At 42.8% G+C, this 16,638-nt stretch overlaps 1 protein-coding gene across 1 annotated transcript in view; it reads left to right on the top strand.

The window, feature by feature from the left end:
- Nucleotides 1-16,638, top strand: part of EIPR1 (EARP complex and GARP complex interacting protein 1) — a 364,672-nt gene that overhangs the window by 327,167 nt on the left and 20,867 nt on the right. The window contains exon 7 of the mRNA XM_077488730.1: nucleotides 13,235-13,402. Within this exon, the coding sequence (XP_077344856.1) occupies nucleotides 13,235-13,402 (168 nt within the window). The remainder of the gene's footprint in view (nucleotides 1-13,234; nucleotides 13,403-16,638) is intronic.

Genomic DNA, 16,638 nt, shown 5'->3' with positions numbered 1-16,638 from the left:
ATGTTACGGCACACTCGACTAGAGCAGTAAGTGCTTCATGGGCATGCATCACCAGGCCTCCATGGCTCAGATCAGCAAGGCTGCAACTTGGTCTTTGGTCCATACATTCACTAGATTTTATCAAGTGGATGTAAGAGGACATGAGGATACCGCTTTTGGGCGCATTGTACTGCAGGCAGCAGTGTAGGTCCTCACGTCCAATGGCAGTCTTTTTTCTGATCTGGGTCTCCCTCCCCTCAATTTGGGCATTGCTCTGGGATATCCCATAATGTAATGAATAGAGCTCTGTGTCCCGTGATGTATGAACAAGAAAATAGGATTTTTTTAAACGGCTTACCTGTAAATTCCTTTTCTTGAGATTACATCACGGGACACAGAGCTCCCCGCCCCTCTTTGGGATTTATGAATATATATGCGTCAGGATACTTATTGCTTTGCTACAAAACTTAGGTACTCTCCATATGGGAGGGGTTATATAGGGGAGGAACTCTCCTTACAATTAGGGTTGCCAGTGTCCAACACCTGAAGGTGGCTATCTAACCCATGATGTAATGAATAGAGCTCTGTGTCCCGTGAAGATTTTACAGGTAAGCTGTTTAAAAAAAAAACGTATTTTCTTGATTATACATCACGGGACAAAGGAGCTTCATTACATAGTGGGTTATATAGGCACCTCTGGTGATTGGACACTGGTTAACCCCCAATTAAGGAGAATTCCTCCCCTATATAACCCTTCCCATATGGGAGGCACCTCAGTTTTTTCGCCAGTGTCTATGGTGGTTGGTCACGTAAAACATGTGCTATGAAGAAAGCTCTGTGCAGGTCCCTGCAGGGGCCTAAGGGCTACAACTAACCGGATCCATATCTCGGGCCGATATTTTGATTCCCAACATGATATGGTACCCGGGCCTCGTCATCCGAAGAAACAAGGTTTGGCCTGTAAGTCCTCTCCTATTGGAAGATTGGGCTCTGGGAAAACCAGACTTGGTGTACTATTTACTTAGTGGCACGAAAGTTTTTCGCATAGTCTTTTACAAGGTCCAGGTAGGAGGTTCTTCTGAGAGAGAACCCCAATAAAACCTGAAGGTTGGCACAACTCTGCCCGCCGTGATGGGTGAAGGCTGGAATCTGTCTGTTTTCAGCAATTCCTGCGGCGAGGACAGGTAAGGGAAGTTAATCCTATATAAATTATATTATGGATTTCTTCATTGAGTAGTAGTATTTCTTACCTGGTTTCCACCACTAGAGGGAGTAAGAGCAGCCTGATGCATACTTACATGCCTTTCAGTACACACGCTCAGTGAAGCTTGGATCTCCAGATGTCTCACGTCTCCACTGCAATCCCTGCCACAATAAAGGTAATACAGGGGTCCCACGTAGTCTGGGGGTCCCACGCAGCTTCAATGGCGATTCCCTTCCCCCCCCTGGATACCGGTGGTCCTCATGCATGCGCACGTGCGTGCGTGTGTACGCACACGCTGAGCGCGCTCCCGGGCTAATGGAGGAGGGGGGTGTGGTTGCGAGCTGTGCATGTCGTTGTGCATGGCGCTGTACTGCGCAGGCGCCAGGCGGCAGTTTTAAAAAGCCCAGAGCATCAGGGGGGCTGTAAATGGAGACACAGGAGCTGTGGGCAGTAAGCATCCCAAGGGATTGGATCCAGGCAAACCGTAGACACCTACTCAGCATCAGGTTGTGCAGTTTAAGCATATATATTTATTGTGAGCCTTTAAGCACAACAGTGATTGCACTTTGTACTAGTACCTCTGCTTTGTAGCTTAGGACTATGTTTCCTCGTAAGAGGGTCTCAGGGGGAGGTAACAAGGGCACTGGTAAATCACCGCCTAGGTCCAGGGGTTCTAAAAATGCCTGTAAGTTACCATCCTCCCCTGCAAGACTGGAGCCAGCCTCACAGGATGAGTCAGTGCCCCTGTCAGGGTTTGCAGCCTCTCCTAATATCTCAGCCCCAGTATACGTCACTGAGGACTCCCTTAGGGCTACATTGGAGGGTTTTGAATGGAGAATTATGAATTTTATTTCAGCTTCCCCGAAAGATAGCAGGAAAAGGGGTAGATCCCCTCCCTCTGCTGAGATTCCTCTTTCAGATGATATTTCTGACAATGAGGAGAGATCCCTATCTTGGGACAGGGATCTTGAGCAGTCGGATGAATCAAAGGAAGAGGAAGAGTCCCCTCCTCCCAGGCGCTCAGAAAACAGGTGCAGTATTATACTGAATTGGTGCATACCACATTCAGAATGCCTGCTGCTGAGGTCGCTACGTCCTCTGTTTCTTCCCTGGGAGTCAGGAAGGTCCCACAGACTGCCTTTTTCTTTCCAATTCATCCCTTAGTGGATAAATTGTTGTATGAGGATTGGGGACATCCCGATAAACTGTTTGCTCCTCCTAAAAGGTTTTCTATGCATTATCCTCTGGAGGAAAGTTTCACCAAGAAATGGGGGGTCCCATCTGTCGATGCAGCTGTTTCTTGCGTGAATAGAAACCTGACCTGTCCTTTGGATAATGCTCAGGTATTTAAAGATCCAACTGATAAGAAGCTGGAAACATTATTAAAAGCCTCCTTTTCCATGACTGGCGCTGTAGTGCAACCTACAGTCGCAGCTGTGGGGTTGTGCCAGTTCCTCAAGGAACAGGTTAAGCAGATGCTTGGCCTCCTTCCCAGTGAGAAAGTGGAGAATTATGCAGAAATACCTCAAACTCTGTGTTTCATTATTGATGCAATTTTGGATTCTGTCCAACAAGCATCTCGTTTGTCTCTCCTGTTGGTACACATGTGAAGGGCCCTATGGATAAAGAATTGGGCAGCTGAGCTATCATGCAAGAAGCATTTGATTGGGTTCCCGTTTAAAGGGGAACGTTTGTTTGGAGAAGAATTAGACAAATTCGTCCAAACAAATTCAGGGGGTAAATCTACTCTCCTTCCAGTCAAAAGGAGCAAACGTCCATCTTTTAGGCGTTCTCTCTCTCCCGGAGCATCAAGCTCTAAGCAGTGGCGACGGCCTTCTCAACCCTCCTCTACAGGAAAGGCTCAAGGCCGGGCCCCGGGGCAGAAGAAATCCTGGGGGCGAAAGCCTGCCAAGCAGAGCCCAAAAGCTTCCTTGTGAAGGGGCGCCCCCGCTTGGCAGTTTGCGGAAGCCTGGCGGGAACAGATCCAGGACAAGTGGGTGGTCTCTTCGGTATCTCTGGGCTACAAGCTAGAGTTTCAGGAGATTCCACCTTCTCGCTTTCTAAGGTCAAGGATCCCCAGGGACCCAGTAAAGCAAAAACCGCTATTTCTGGCCTTAGATCACTTACTATCCCAGAGGGTGATAGTAGAAGTGGACCCAAAAGAACAGGGTTCAGGGTTTTACTCGAATCTCTTCACCGTTCCAAAGCCAAATGGAAGTGTCAGACCTATCCTGGATCTGAAGGATCTGAACCGTTTTTTACGCATCCGGTCCTTCCGAATGCAGTCAATTCGCACTGTGGTCTCCTCCCTGCAAGGGGGAGAGTTTATGGCATCAATAGACATCAAGGATGCATATCTCCATGTGCCAATTTTTCCTGCACACCAAAAGTATCTAAGGTTCGCGGTAGAGTGGCGCCATCTTCAATTTGTGGCCTTGCCGTTCGGGCTTGCTACGGCCCCTCGAGTCTTCACAAAGATTCTGGACCCTCTCTTGGCAAACCTAAGAGCTCAGGGTATAGCCGTCATGGCTTATCTAGACAATTTGCTTCTCATGGAGAAAACAGTAGCGCTCCTGAACCACAGTTTTACCAGAACGCTAGAACACCTGGAACGCCTAGGTTGGATTATAAACCTAGAAAAGTCGTCCCTACAGCCTGCTACCAGGTTGGAATACCTCGGTATGCTTATCGACACCGCTCAGGGCAAGGTGTTTCTTCCAAGGCCAAAAGCCTGCTACCAGGTTGGAATACCTGGGTATGCTTATCGACACCGCTCAGGGCAAGGTGTTTCTTCCAAGGCCAAAAGCCTTGGCCATTGGGGATCTGGTGTGCCTAATTCTGGGCAGGAGATCTTCCCCCATTTGGTTGTGCATGAGACTGTTAGGGAAAATGGTCGCCTCCTTCGAGGCCGTTCCATTCGCCCAGTTCCACTCAAGGCCTCTGCAAAGATGCATCCTTGCGGCTTGGAACAGGAAGCCCCAGTCCTTGGATCTTCCTATGCGTCTATCCCCAGGGACACGCAAGAGTCTCGTCTGGTGGTTACAAACCAAGAATTTGCTGAAAGGCAAAACTTTTCTTCCTCTTCCATGGAAGATTATAACTACAGATGCCAGCCTGACAGGCTGGGGAGCAGTGTTGGAGGAGACATGCTCGCAGGGAAAATGGTCTGCGATCAAGAAGCTATTGCCCATAAAAGTCTTGGAGATCCAGGCAGTTTATATGGCTCTCATAAACGGGTCTTTCAGACTACGGGGTCTCCCTGTTCGGGTTCAGTCCGACAATACCACAGCAGTGGCCTATATATCACCAGGGCGGTATCAGGAGTCTGGTTGCGCAAAAAGAGGTGAATCGCATACTTGTCTGGGCAGAAAGGCATGTTCCATGCCTTTCTGCAGTCTTCAATCCAGGAGTGGAAAATTGGCAGGCGGATTTTCTGAGCCGCCAGCAGTTTCGCCCAGGAGAATGGGCTCTGCACCCCGATGTGTTTTGGAACATATTTCGTAGGTGGGGTACTCCAGACATAGATCTGTTTGCATCCAGGTTCAACAGAAAACTGAAAAAATTTGTGTCAAGGACAAGAGATGCACTTGCTCAGGGGTCAGATGCTCTAACAGTTCCCTGGGATCAGTACAATCTGATTTATGCCTTCCCCCCGTGTCTGCTTCTGTCGTGGTTCCTGGGAAGAGTCAAGAGGGAGACAAAGTCGGTTCTTTTGGTAGCCCCGGCTTGGCCCAGGCGACCGTGGTACGCAGAGATCATGAAGTTGGCAGTAGGCAGGCTGTGGATCCTCCCTCTCTGGCCAGATCTGCTCTCACAGGGTCCAATTTACCATCCTGCTTTACACAGTCTGAATTTGACGGTTTGGCTGCTGAGACCCACATTCTGAGAGACCGTGGGTTTTCGGGGCCAGTCCTTTCTACTCTGGTCAATGCCAGAAAGCCGGCCTCCAGGCTTAGTTACTACAAAATCTGGAGGTCATATGTTTCCTGGTGTGAACTCAGGGAATGGCATCCTAGAAAGTATGTCATTAGCAGGATCTTGGCCTTCCTCCAGTCAGGCCTAGAAATGAATTTGGCCGTAAGCACTATCAAGGTGCAGATTTCGGCCTTGTCAGTGTTTTTTCAGAAGCCACTTGCATCGCATTTGCGGGCTTTCATCCAGGGGGCTATGCGGATAAGGCCGCCAGTCAAACCTCCGGTATGCCCATGGGATCTGAATTTGGTTCTCTCGGCTTTGCAGGGGCAACCTTTTGAACCTTTGCATCAGGCTTCGTTAGTTCTTTTGACTAAAAAATTGGGTTTCTTGGTAGCCATATCCACGGCTAGAAGAGTGTCAGAACTAGCAGCTCTCTCCAGCAAAGAGCCGTATCTAATTATTTATAAGGACTGGGTGGTAATGCGTCCCAACAGGTCCTTTCTGCCTAAGGTGGTTTCAGGATTCCATTTGAATCAAGATCTAATCCTACCATCCTTTTTTCCGGACCCACAGTCCGCAGAAGAAGAATCTTTGCACACTTTGGATGTGGTAAGGGCAATCAGTATCTATCTTCAGGCAACTGCTCAGATAATAAAAACTGATTGCTTATTTATTTTGCCGTAAGGGCCAGGCGGCATCAAAATCCACTCTCTCAAGGTGGATTAGACAGATTATTTCTCAGGCCTATAGTGTTAAAGGGAAAATCCGTCCTTTTCAAGTGAAAGCACACTCAACTAGGGCTGTAAGTACTTCTTGGACAGTGCATCACCAGGCCTCCCTGGCTCAGATCTGTAAGGCTACAACTTGGCCATCAGTCCACACATTCACCAGATTCTATCAGGTGGATGTCAGAGGGCAAGAGGATATCGCCTTTGGGCGCAGTGTACTGCAGGCTGCAGTTTAGGTCCTCCGGTCCATGGTGGTCTATAATTAGGATCTGTATCTCCCTCCCCTTAATCTGAGCATTGCGTTGGGACATCCCATTATGTAATGAAGCTCCTGTGTCCCGTGATGTATGATCAAGAAAATAGGATTTTTATATACAGCTTACCTGTAAAATCCTTTTCTTGAGAGTACATCACAGGACACAGGGCTCCCGCCCCTCTTGGGTTTTATGTGGTTTCCTATTGCTTTGCTACAAAACTGAGGTGCCTCCCATATGGGAGGGGTTATATAGGGGAGGAATTCTCCTTAAATGGGGGTTAACCAGTGTCCAATCACCAGAGGTGCCTATATAGCCCACTATGTAATGAAGCGCCTGTGTCCCGTGATGTACTCTCAAGAAAAGGATTTTACAGGTAAGCTGTATATAAAAATCCTATTTTCTTGTAGCGGGTACATAACTTATAATCACAATTTACACTTGTCCAAAGAGACAATACTGTATTACACACACAAAACTTTGGTTTGTACGAAATATCAGGAATCCAGTTTTAAAATCCTTACAGGATAGTACACAACCCCTCAGGTACTCCATAAAATGTACCCAACAATTCTTGGCACGTGTTGAAGATGTGGATGCACCATGGGGGAACACCCTATACATTTTTTGGTTCTGCCCAGTAGAGGATAGCCAAAAAGTTTACAGACATAATGTTGCCAAACAACCCAACCTTTTTTCTGATACATCACAACACCATCCCTAGGAAAATCTATAAAAACTCAGTACTGCCTAATTCTTTTATTGCAGAAAAATGTTGCACTACATGGTACTAGAGGAAAAAGAAAAAACCCTTCATTGGTATGTTTATAGAGTCAATAATATCAGCCAAATGGAAGAGCTCAACTCTACCAGTAGAGGCAACCATTGGAAACGTTGGCAGATGTGGTTCTACTGGACCAAATTTACAAATACTCTGCAGTACACAAGACTCCTACAGGGGAATCCTATGAACTCTGTACAAGAGTAGCTGTTGCCGATTGTAGATGGTTGGGCACTGGTCCCCACCCTTTTTTTAACTGGTCCTATGCTTTCCCCCTCCCCTTCACCCCTACTCCTTTTATTGTCATCCAAATATTTATTGTACCTCCCCACTATTTCTTGCAAATTGTTCCTGTTTCCTACTTCTTGGTCACATATTAAAAGTATGCACTGGAAAATATGTGGTCCTCAGATTGATTATCCATGTTCATGGAATACAAAACTTCTTGACTGCCATGATCCCCTCACAGGAAGTATGTTCTTTTTTCACTGTTATTTTTGTATTCTACATTGTGGTTTGTGCTATGAAACTGTCTTTTGTAATAAGAATATCATTTACCAGGAGGTTGTGTACTATCTCCAGTGTATGGGCCCTCTTTCCGTAAATAGTTTATAAAAAAAATAATTTTACTTTTTGTGAGCACATTTATAAATATTTGTGAGCAGGATACAAATATCACCTACCTGAATTTGCGAATGTGAATGCCTTTGTCATTACTCAATGACACTGTGTGGCCTACTGGAGGCACATACATGTGTCCCACGTACATCCATCAGTCTCCAGGGAGTCAATGAGCATGTATACTTGCATTCACAGTAGAGATTACCATTTTTACCACACATCCACATAAAATAAAAGCGTATTCTGCTATAAATTATTGTGATTAGATTTTGCTGGACCCTGATGGATGGAATTAGCCATTGACACCTTCTTTTTGGTAATGTCCTCTGGTGGAACCTCCGTACCATACCCCGTTTCATGTGGCTCACAATTATACTTTTCTTTCTTTTTATTTTTAATTTACTCCTTTTATGCTACAGAGAAAATAGAAGGCTTCAGATTCCCGTTCAGAACTTCATAATGGCCGCTACTATTGGGAGATTTTGTGAAGACTGATTTTTCTATTTGAGCGCATAAAAATCAAAGAACAGGAAGGAGGATTCCAGTGATCGGAATCCACCCAAGAATTACATTTACATTTTCTCAGAAATGTAGCCTTTACAAAAATTACTGAAAATTGTGCAGCTACATGTAAATTACGGCATCTCTAATTAAATATTACAATCACTAATGAAATGTCTAAATTCTAGTTGCTTTTATTATTTTGCTCTAAATGCTCTAATTTCTGTAAATTCTATTTTGTTTGCACTCAGACAGAAGGCAACACTCATAGTATGCCTATTAAGAGAGATTTTTTTTTCTCCTCTCCTTTTAGTCCTGGTTGTGATTTTGATAAGCATTGGAGTGATGTTATACACATCCGTTGCTATAACAACTGAGGTCTGTGCAAGCTTTTTTAAGCTACAGATTATCCCCTTTGCACACAGTAATTTATCACTAAACTGAGGAGACAGATCTTAGCTATAGCGGCGGCTGCCTTAACAGTGGGGGGGGGGGGGGGGAATTATTTTCAGATTTGTATGTCCTGCTTTCACCTGAAATCCTGCATCTTGGTATATTTATCTTTGCAAATTAGCTGCTTAGCTGTATTTACCTTCATTTCTATACATGCCAAGCTTTATGAAAGCCAGAAGGTGACATGAGAAAAAAATGTGTGCACATTACACTTTGTTGGGCATTCCATTTCAAAGCATGGGCATTAATATGGAGTTGCTCTCCTTGGCTGATGTAACAACCTCCACTCATCTGGGGAGGCTTCACAAGATTTTGGAGTCTGTGGGAATTTGTGCTCATTTAGCCAGAAGAGCATTTGTGAGGTCAAGTACTGATGATGGCCAAAAAAGGCCAGACATTCTATAACTGCAATTCCAAAAAGTTGTGATGCCGTGCAAAAGCTACATAAAATCAGAATGCAATGATTTGCAAAGCTCTTGAAACCCATATTTTATTCACAAAAAATATACAACATTGCAAATGCTTCAACTAAGAAAACGCATTTTAAGAAAAAATAAGGTCATTTTGAAATTAATGGCAGCAGCAACATGTCTCAAAATAGCTGGGACAGGCCAACAAAAAGCTGGCAGAGTACAGCCCCAATTCCAAAGAAGTCGGGACAGGGCTATGTTTACCACGGTGTAGTATCCCCTGTTCTGGGATCTGTACTCACTTTTGTTGCCAGCGGTTTAGACATTAATGGCTGTGTTGAGTTTTTTTTGAGGGGACAGCAAATTTACAGTTTTACAAGCTGTACACTCACTACTTTACATTGTAGAAAACTGTCATTTCTTCAGTGTTGTCACATTAAAAGAATATAATATTTACAAAAATGTAAGGGGTGTACTCACTTTTGTGAGATACTGTATTTACCCGCTTCAGCCCCAGAAGATTTTACCTCCTTCCTGACCAGCGCACTTTTTGCCATTTGGCACTGGGTCACTTTAACTGACAATTGCGCAGCCGTGCGACATTGTACCAAAACAAAATTGACAGGCTTTTTTTCCCCACAAATAGAGCTTTCTTTTTGTGGTATTTGATCACCTCTGCGGTTTTTATTTTTTGTGCTATAAACAAAAAAATAGCCACAATTTTGAAAAACAATATTTTTTACTTTTTGTTAATAAATATCCCCAAAAATATATATATATAAAAAATGTTTCCCTCAGTTTAGGCCAATATGTATTGTTCTACATACTTTTGGTAAAAAAAAAATTGCAATAAGTGTATATTGACTGGTTTGTGCAAAAGTTAGTGTCTACAAAATAGGGGATAGATTTATGGCATTTTTATTATAAATTTATTTTTTTGTTAGTAATGGCGGTGATCTGAAATTTTTATCACGACTGTGACATTATGGCGGACATACTTTTGACACTATTTTGGGACCATTGTCATTTATATCGCAATCAGTGCTATAAAAATGCACTGATTACTGTGTGAATAACAATGTCAGGGAAGGGGTTAAACACTAGGGGGCGATCAAGGGGTTAAGTGTGTCCTAGGGAGTGATTCTAACTGTGGGGGATATGAGCTACCACTGACATGACAGTGATCACTTCTCCCGATGACAGGGAGCAGTAGATCCCTGCCATGTCACTAGGAAGATTGTTTACATACATTGTTTACATAGGCATCTCCCCATTCTGTGGCTCTGTGAAACACGATTGCGGGACACCGGCAGACATTGAGTCCGCGGGACCCGTGGCAACGCTCACCCTGCATGCGACGGGTGTGCCCACTAGCCCTGCCAATTAAAGGGGACGTACAGGTACACCCATTTGCCCACTGCTACCATTGTGCCAATGTATATTGGTATGCAGCTGTCAGAAAGTGGTTTAAAGTCTTTGCAATTTTACTTTTAGAAACATTAATATGAAATTGTTCGGCAATTTTTAGACACAGTTTTTCACAGATTGATAAACCTCTGCCCATTTCTGAGACACTCTGACTCTCTAAAATGCCCTTTTTATACTCGAAGATGTTACTGACCTGTTGTCAAATGTTCATCCAGCTCTTCCTTGTACGTACCACTTACTTTGCCAGCTTTTTGTCACCCCCCCCCAGCCCTACTTTTTTTGTGACGTATTTCTGCCATCAAATTCAAAATTACCCTTTTTTTTAAAGGGTTAATTTTCTCAATTTCAACATTTGATATCTATTCTGTTTCCTGTTGTATATAAAATATGGATTTGTGAGATTTGCAAATAATTTAATTCTGTTTTTGAAGAGAAGTTACACAGTAATCCAACGTTTTGTTTATTGGGGTTGTAGTTACTTTGGGTTAAAGTAAGGGCTCTGTGCAGGCACTAAAGTTCCTCCACACCAAACTCATGAAACCATGTCTTTACTGACTTAGCTTTGTGCACAGTGGCATGGTCAAACTGGAAAATTAAAATAAATTGTGGTGCATAGTGAGTAGAATGCATCATCAGGCCCACATACAATCCCTGTCCAAATCAGCCTTAGCCTCTGTAACATTTCCAGAATATGCCCCTTTCTAACTAATGACACCACCAAGCTTCTAATTCACTCCGTGGTCATCTCTCGCCTCGACTACTGCAACTCCCTCCTCATTGAGTTACCCTTACATAGACTATCCCCCCTTCAGTCCATAATGAATGGCGCTGCCAGACTCGTCCACCTTACCAGCCATTCAGTGTCCTCCACCCCTCCCTGCCAAACCCCTAGTTACATCTCTCTTCGGTCATCCCAAGACCTCCTGCTCTCTAGCTCCCTTGTCACCTCCTCCCATGCTCGCTCGAGGATTTCTCCAGAGCTTCTCCCATCCTTTGGACTCCCAACCCCAATCTGTCCGATTCTCCCCTAATCTACCTATCTTTAGGTGATCTTTAGGTGATCCCTGAAAACCCTTCTCTTCAACACTGTTTTTACTTCCTTCATCAGCTTATCCCCCCACAGCTATTACCTTTTGTATCAATTGACCCTTCCTTTTTAGATTGTAAGCTGTAACAAGCAGGGCCCTCTGATTCCTCTTGTAACAAATTGTAATGTAACTGTAATGCCTGCCCTCATGTTGTAAAGTGCTGCGCAAACTGTTGGGCGCTATATAAAACCTGTATAATAATAATAATAATAATCACAAAGTTGCTTCAGATTTGTTAGTAATACCGCACACATTTAATTCTTTATAATTTTTAAAGATTCATGATTTATACAAAAAATTCTTTCCAAACCATTTGCATGCTGAAGCAAAAATTAAGCACTGAAATTATGTAATGCTGACATATCACTACTCTCTGTACAGAGTACATATAAAAATTACGTCTGTCCCACTTCTGAAGCGTTTAAAATCCAGTGCCCTTGTCACAGTTATGCAGGTACACATACCTTATGGCCACATGGGTGGAGTCTATTTGGTCTATCTGTTTTTTTTCCTAGGATGTGGGTGTAAACTGGTGTACCTGCAGAAAAACAATGCAAGCTCAAAAGTTGCATATAAAATCCTTTGCAGATAGCCCCCTATGTCAACTGAACCCAGGACTGTGTTGCAAAAGAAGCAATACACTGTACGACCATGGAGGCTAATAAAACATTAAAAACACTAATGCCCCGTACACACGATTGGACTTTCCGAAAACAAAACTGTGGATTTTTATTCAAAGGATGTTGGCTCCAACTCATCTTGCATACACACGATCACACAAATGTAGTGACGTACAGAACGTACATGATAGCTCCATTACGAATGCTAGTTTTACAAGACCGAGCACTTCTGGCTTGTACTCGATTCCGAGCATGCGTGGATTTTTGTCCGACGGACATGTGTACACACGATCAGAAAGTCCAACAACAAACATTTGTTGGCGGAAAATTTGGGAACCTGCTAGCCATTTGTTGTCGGAAAGTCCGACAACAAATGTTCGATGGAGCATACACACACTCAAATTTTCCGGCAACTAGCTCACATCCAACATTTGTTGTTGGAAAATCTGATCGTGTGTACACGGCATTAGAATCATGCATGATCTAATGGATGGGGAAAAAATACCATCATATTCTTGATGAAAATCTGCTGTCCTCTGCCAGAAAGTTCTCAATAGGAAGACAATGACCTAAAGCACACAGCAAAAATTACCACCCAGTGGTTGAAGGAAAAGGTGCATGTTTTTTGCATGGCCTAGGCCGAGCCCAGACTTAAACCCAATTGAAATCCTGTGGAATGACTCGAAGACTGCAGTCCACAAATGGTCACCACCAAATTTAACTAACTTGAGCAGTTCTGCAAAGTAGAGTGGGCAAATATTGCAAAGTCTAGATGTCATTTCAGGCTGCATAGCAGCAAAATGTGATTATTTTAAAGGGGGGGGGGGGTGACTGTAAGTTCCATTCACACCTATGTACCTGTTGTCACATGCTTTTGCCATTCATTTTATTTTTTAATTCACATCACATGCATTTTTTTTTTATGTTACTATTATATTGTTTTGTTTTTTTTGTTGTTTTTTTCCTCCTGCCCCTTCCAATAAAAACGCGTGTATTTTCCTATACAGATAGAGAGGGACTCTCGCTGTGTTTTTTGCTGAAAATTCGATCTTTATTTGCTATGAAAACTAAAGCCCATGTTAGCATTCCATAGAAAATATAATTAAAATGCAGCATGGAATGAAATGAAGAGAAAAAACACATGGAATGTTTCTCTCTGGCATGTTTTCAGTACCAGCTCTTTCAGATATGTCTCTGAGTATTGTTAGCCATGGCACAGCTTCCATAAAGTGATTTGTTTATTATTTTTCAGGCAGATCTACTGCATCGACAATGCCCATGGACAGCTGGTTCGAGACCTCGACTTCAATCCCAACAAACAGTACTACTTGGCCAGTTGCGGGGATGATTGCAAAGTGAAGTTCTGGGATACCAGAAATGTTAATGAACCAGTGAAAACACTGGAGGAACATTCTCATTGGTAGGGCTCACAGGGCTTCTGATTCTCAGTGTTTATTTCTGTTGTATGCAAAGCAAGCTGTTATGGATATAGGCACAGATGGCAGCGCAGCCAACTCAACACGTATGTGTTTAAGCAAACAATAGACCAAACACACAACGAGACAGATTAGCAGAAGGAAGCTCGGCACGCGGACAGGTCTGCAACTGCAGCAGTAGTCATGTGCTCTGTGTTTGTTTGAAATAATGAGAAGATATCTCGTGATGAGCGGTATTGGAGAGACCTATAACTAAAAATGGCACATTCAACAAATCAATAGGGCACTTAACCATTACCCAATCACATTATAATTTTGAATAGGAAAAATACCCTTTTTCTATAAATATATATATAAAAATAAAAAATTGCAAATGCTTCCCTCTGATGAGATCCTGAATAAAATGAAGATCCCAAATCATGTAAGAAGATACCCCTGCACTATGCTGGAACATTTTCTCACAAGATTTGGGATCCATATGCTTCCCAGGATTATGGCAAAAGGCAAGCAACATCACATTCTGCAGTGCAGAAGTCAACAGAAAGGGTAGTCTATTTCCAGTTTGTTGCATGTTGGCATGTGGGCCCTGATTAAAGAAGCGTACCTTGCCTTTTATTGAAAGTCCACTTTGCTCGCAGCCCTCCAGCCCCCAAATACAAATGTCTTTGAAAAAAACTTCTGAAAATTTTAGATCATATGAAAGAAAAAAAAAACCTTCTGATGCTTCCAGGACATGTAGGTGGCTACAGAGGGCAATCTTGCGGGACTTTGAACACCCCGTTCTCCTTGGAGAAATGGTTATGTCACCCGTGCAGCTCCCCCTGAAATGTCCGAAATAAAGCTAAAGTAAGATTTTTTTATTTTTTTTTGCATAAACTATATTTTTATAGATTTTTTAAAGCCATTTATATTTGAGGATGGGAGGGCATGAGTGAAGTACACATTCCTTTTTTTTATAGATGGTTCCATTTAAACAGCAGAAGCTTGAAAAGAGCTCTAAATTTGAGGGAGTGTCCCTGTCGCAAATGGTGAGGAATCTGGAGACTCGTCATGACACTGGGGGTTGGCAACCATGCTAAACTGTGCCATCCTTTCACTGGGCCAAGGACAGTTTTGTCCGTACAAAGCCCTGAGTCAGCGTAACATCAGCATCTGTCAGAACATCTAGCGTATCACATACATTTGTATTTGGGTGGCAGAGATGGACATTTTTAAACCAAACTTTCTTCTCAACTACAACATGTATTAAACATTGCCTTATATTTATATTGGCAGTATGTGGATGCCCTGGACTTATGCTGGCTGGCTTAGCACTTTATCTAACCTGCCCGGCAGAGGAGAGGACAGGGTCCATGTGGTAGGGATACACCAGGGGAAACATGCAAGGGACACACAATGTGCTACACCTGCAACATTTGTATTTTGAAGCAGTATCTCTCCCTGGCCACACAGGGAGTTAAAATGAGGTGAGGATGGAAGGATAAAGAGGAGTCTGGAGCAGCTGCTTTTCACTGTGGCATGGCAGACAGAATAGGTCCCTCCTCATGCTAAGAAGTGTTGGAGTGGCTGCATTGCATATACTGCCAGCCAGGGTGTATTTTAATAGTTTCTCATGTCCACAAACTTTTATTGAGAATAAAAAAAATTATGCTGCCACCCACCCCCAGGAGGTTTACATTTTTAAGAAATGTAAACAAAGGGCACACTAGCCTAGTGCATTATCCCATGGATACTTTTTTACAAGTCAATAAAAAATATATATATACTCTCAAACCATGTAGATTCACATCACATGAAGTCACTAGTGGTAAGTTCGAGCCAAAGTGTTCCAACGCCAGAGAGACCCCATCTAGGATCCAAATTGACCTACACATTGTGAGGGTGAACCCTCTTCTTCAGAGCCATTGACTTGTAATAAAGTATGTGTAAGATAATGCACTAGGCCAGTGTACACTTTCTTGTTTGTCTTTCTTGCAGTGCTCTTTGGACCACCCTAGTCATCAGAGGGCAGCAAGGCCTGTTTATTCCATAGTAGTGCCTTAGGAATGCGCCTGTGTATTCGTCCCTAGTCCACCACACTCATGTGCAGGAGATGTTAAAAAAGTTTTTTTATCTTGTAAGGCTTTACATTTTAATCAGGGACACAGTAGGGGAGGCTTTTACTCATAGACAGTTTCCTGAAATCGGAGACTGTGCCTGGAACCCAGGGACTTCTGGTCACCCTATATTAATGTCAAACTGTTTAAGAGAAACAAAAAAAAAAGTCGTAAGAATAATGCAGTTTTTGGTATTTTGTTGTAAAATCATCTGGTAATGGGAAAACAGTTCAGCACCTAGTTTTTATACATATTTTTAGAATTCATTTTGTCAATATCACATTGACTATTTTACAAGAACCCAGCGCTTCCTGCGGCAGACATTAGCACATGATGTATCTGTCTAGAAGGTCAAAATGGACGACACCCCAGAGCCCAGCATAGTCTGAGGTTTCTATGGAAACCGCACATAGTTCTGTTTGAGAAAAATATTTAGAACACGTCATGGTATAGATTTTTTTTTTTTTTTTTTTTTTTTATTATTTTGTACATCACACTATGTCTGTGAAAGTGTTGTGTTACATAGTAGTAAATGTGTTTAGCGGCAAAGAACATTTATATTTTGTATGTTTTTTTTATAACAAATGTCCTTATTTTATATCCTCTTGAAATTGAGGTAAAACTAGTATAATATAGTTTATTATATCAGTGATGCATACTATGTTACAACTTTTTAGGGGAATAATAATGATAGGTTTATTAATACTATTGCCATCTTCAGTCAAAGTATATGCAAAAGAGGTGACCGTATGCCAGTCTTCAAAAGTATAAATGCTTTAATTATAAAAATCCAAGCATAACATCACTAGGCCACTATACAACAGGATTATAGCAGCAAATACTTTTGACAGTCTTTCAGTTCACGGACTGGACCAGTATCCGATCTTCTGCACAGCTATTATATCACCTGGAGCAGTATTGCAGCCTCTCTGTGCCATCTGTGCGGAAAATTCATCCCCTCTCTATTTGTACAGTTATTTTCAGTCTCCAGGACTGAAAATAAGGGAAAATCTTATAGGTTGTCGCCAGAACAGGAAAAGAGGAAAAACTTCCAGTGAGGACACTTGTTCCAGTGACAACTGTATAAGATGATTCCTCTACTTTGGAGACATTTCCTGTGGTAT

This window comes from Lithobates pipiens, unplaced genomic scaffold (genome assembly GCF_037356315.1).
Source record: "Lithobates pipiens isolate NorthernLeopardFrog02 unplaced genomic scaffold, aLitPip1_a1.2 Scaffold_18, whole genome shotgun sequence".
NCBI lineage: Eukaryota > Metazoa > Chordata > Amphibia > Anura > Ranidae > Lithobates > Lithobates pipiens.
Note: the sequence above shows the minus strand (reverse complement) of the source record. Positions and strands in the feature narration are given on the sequence as shown.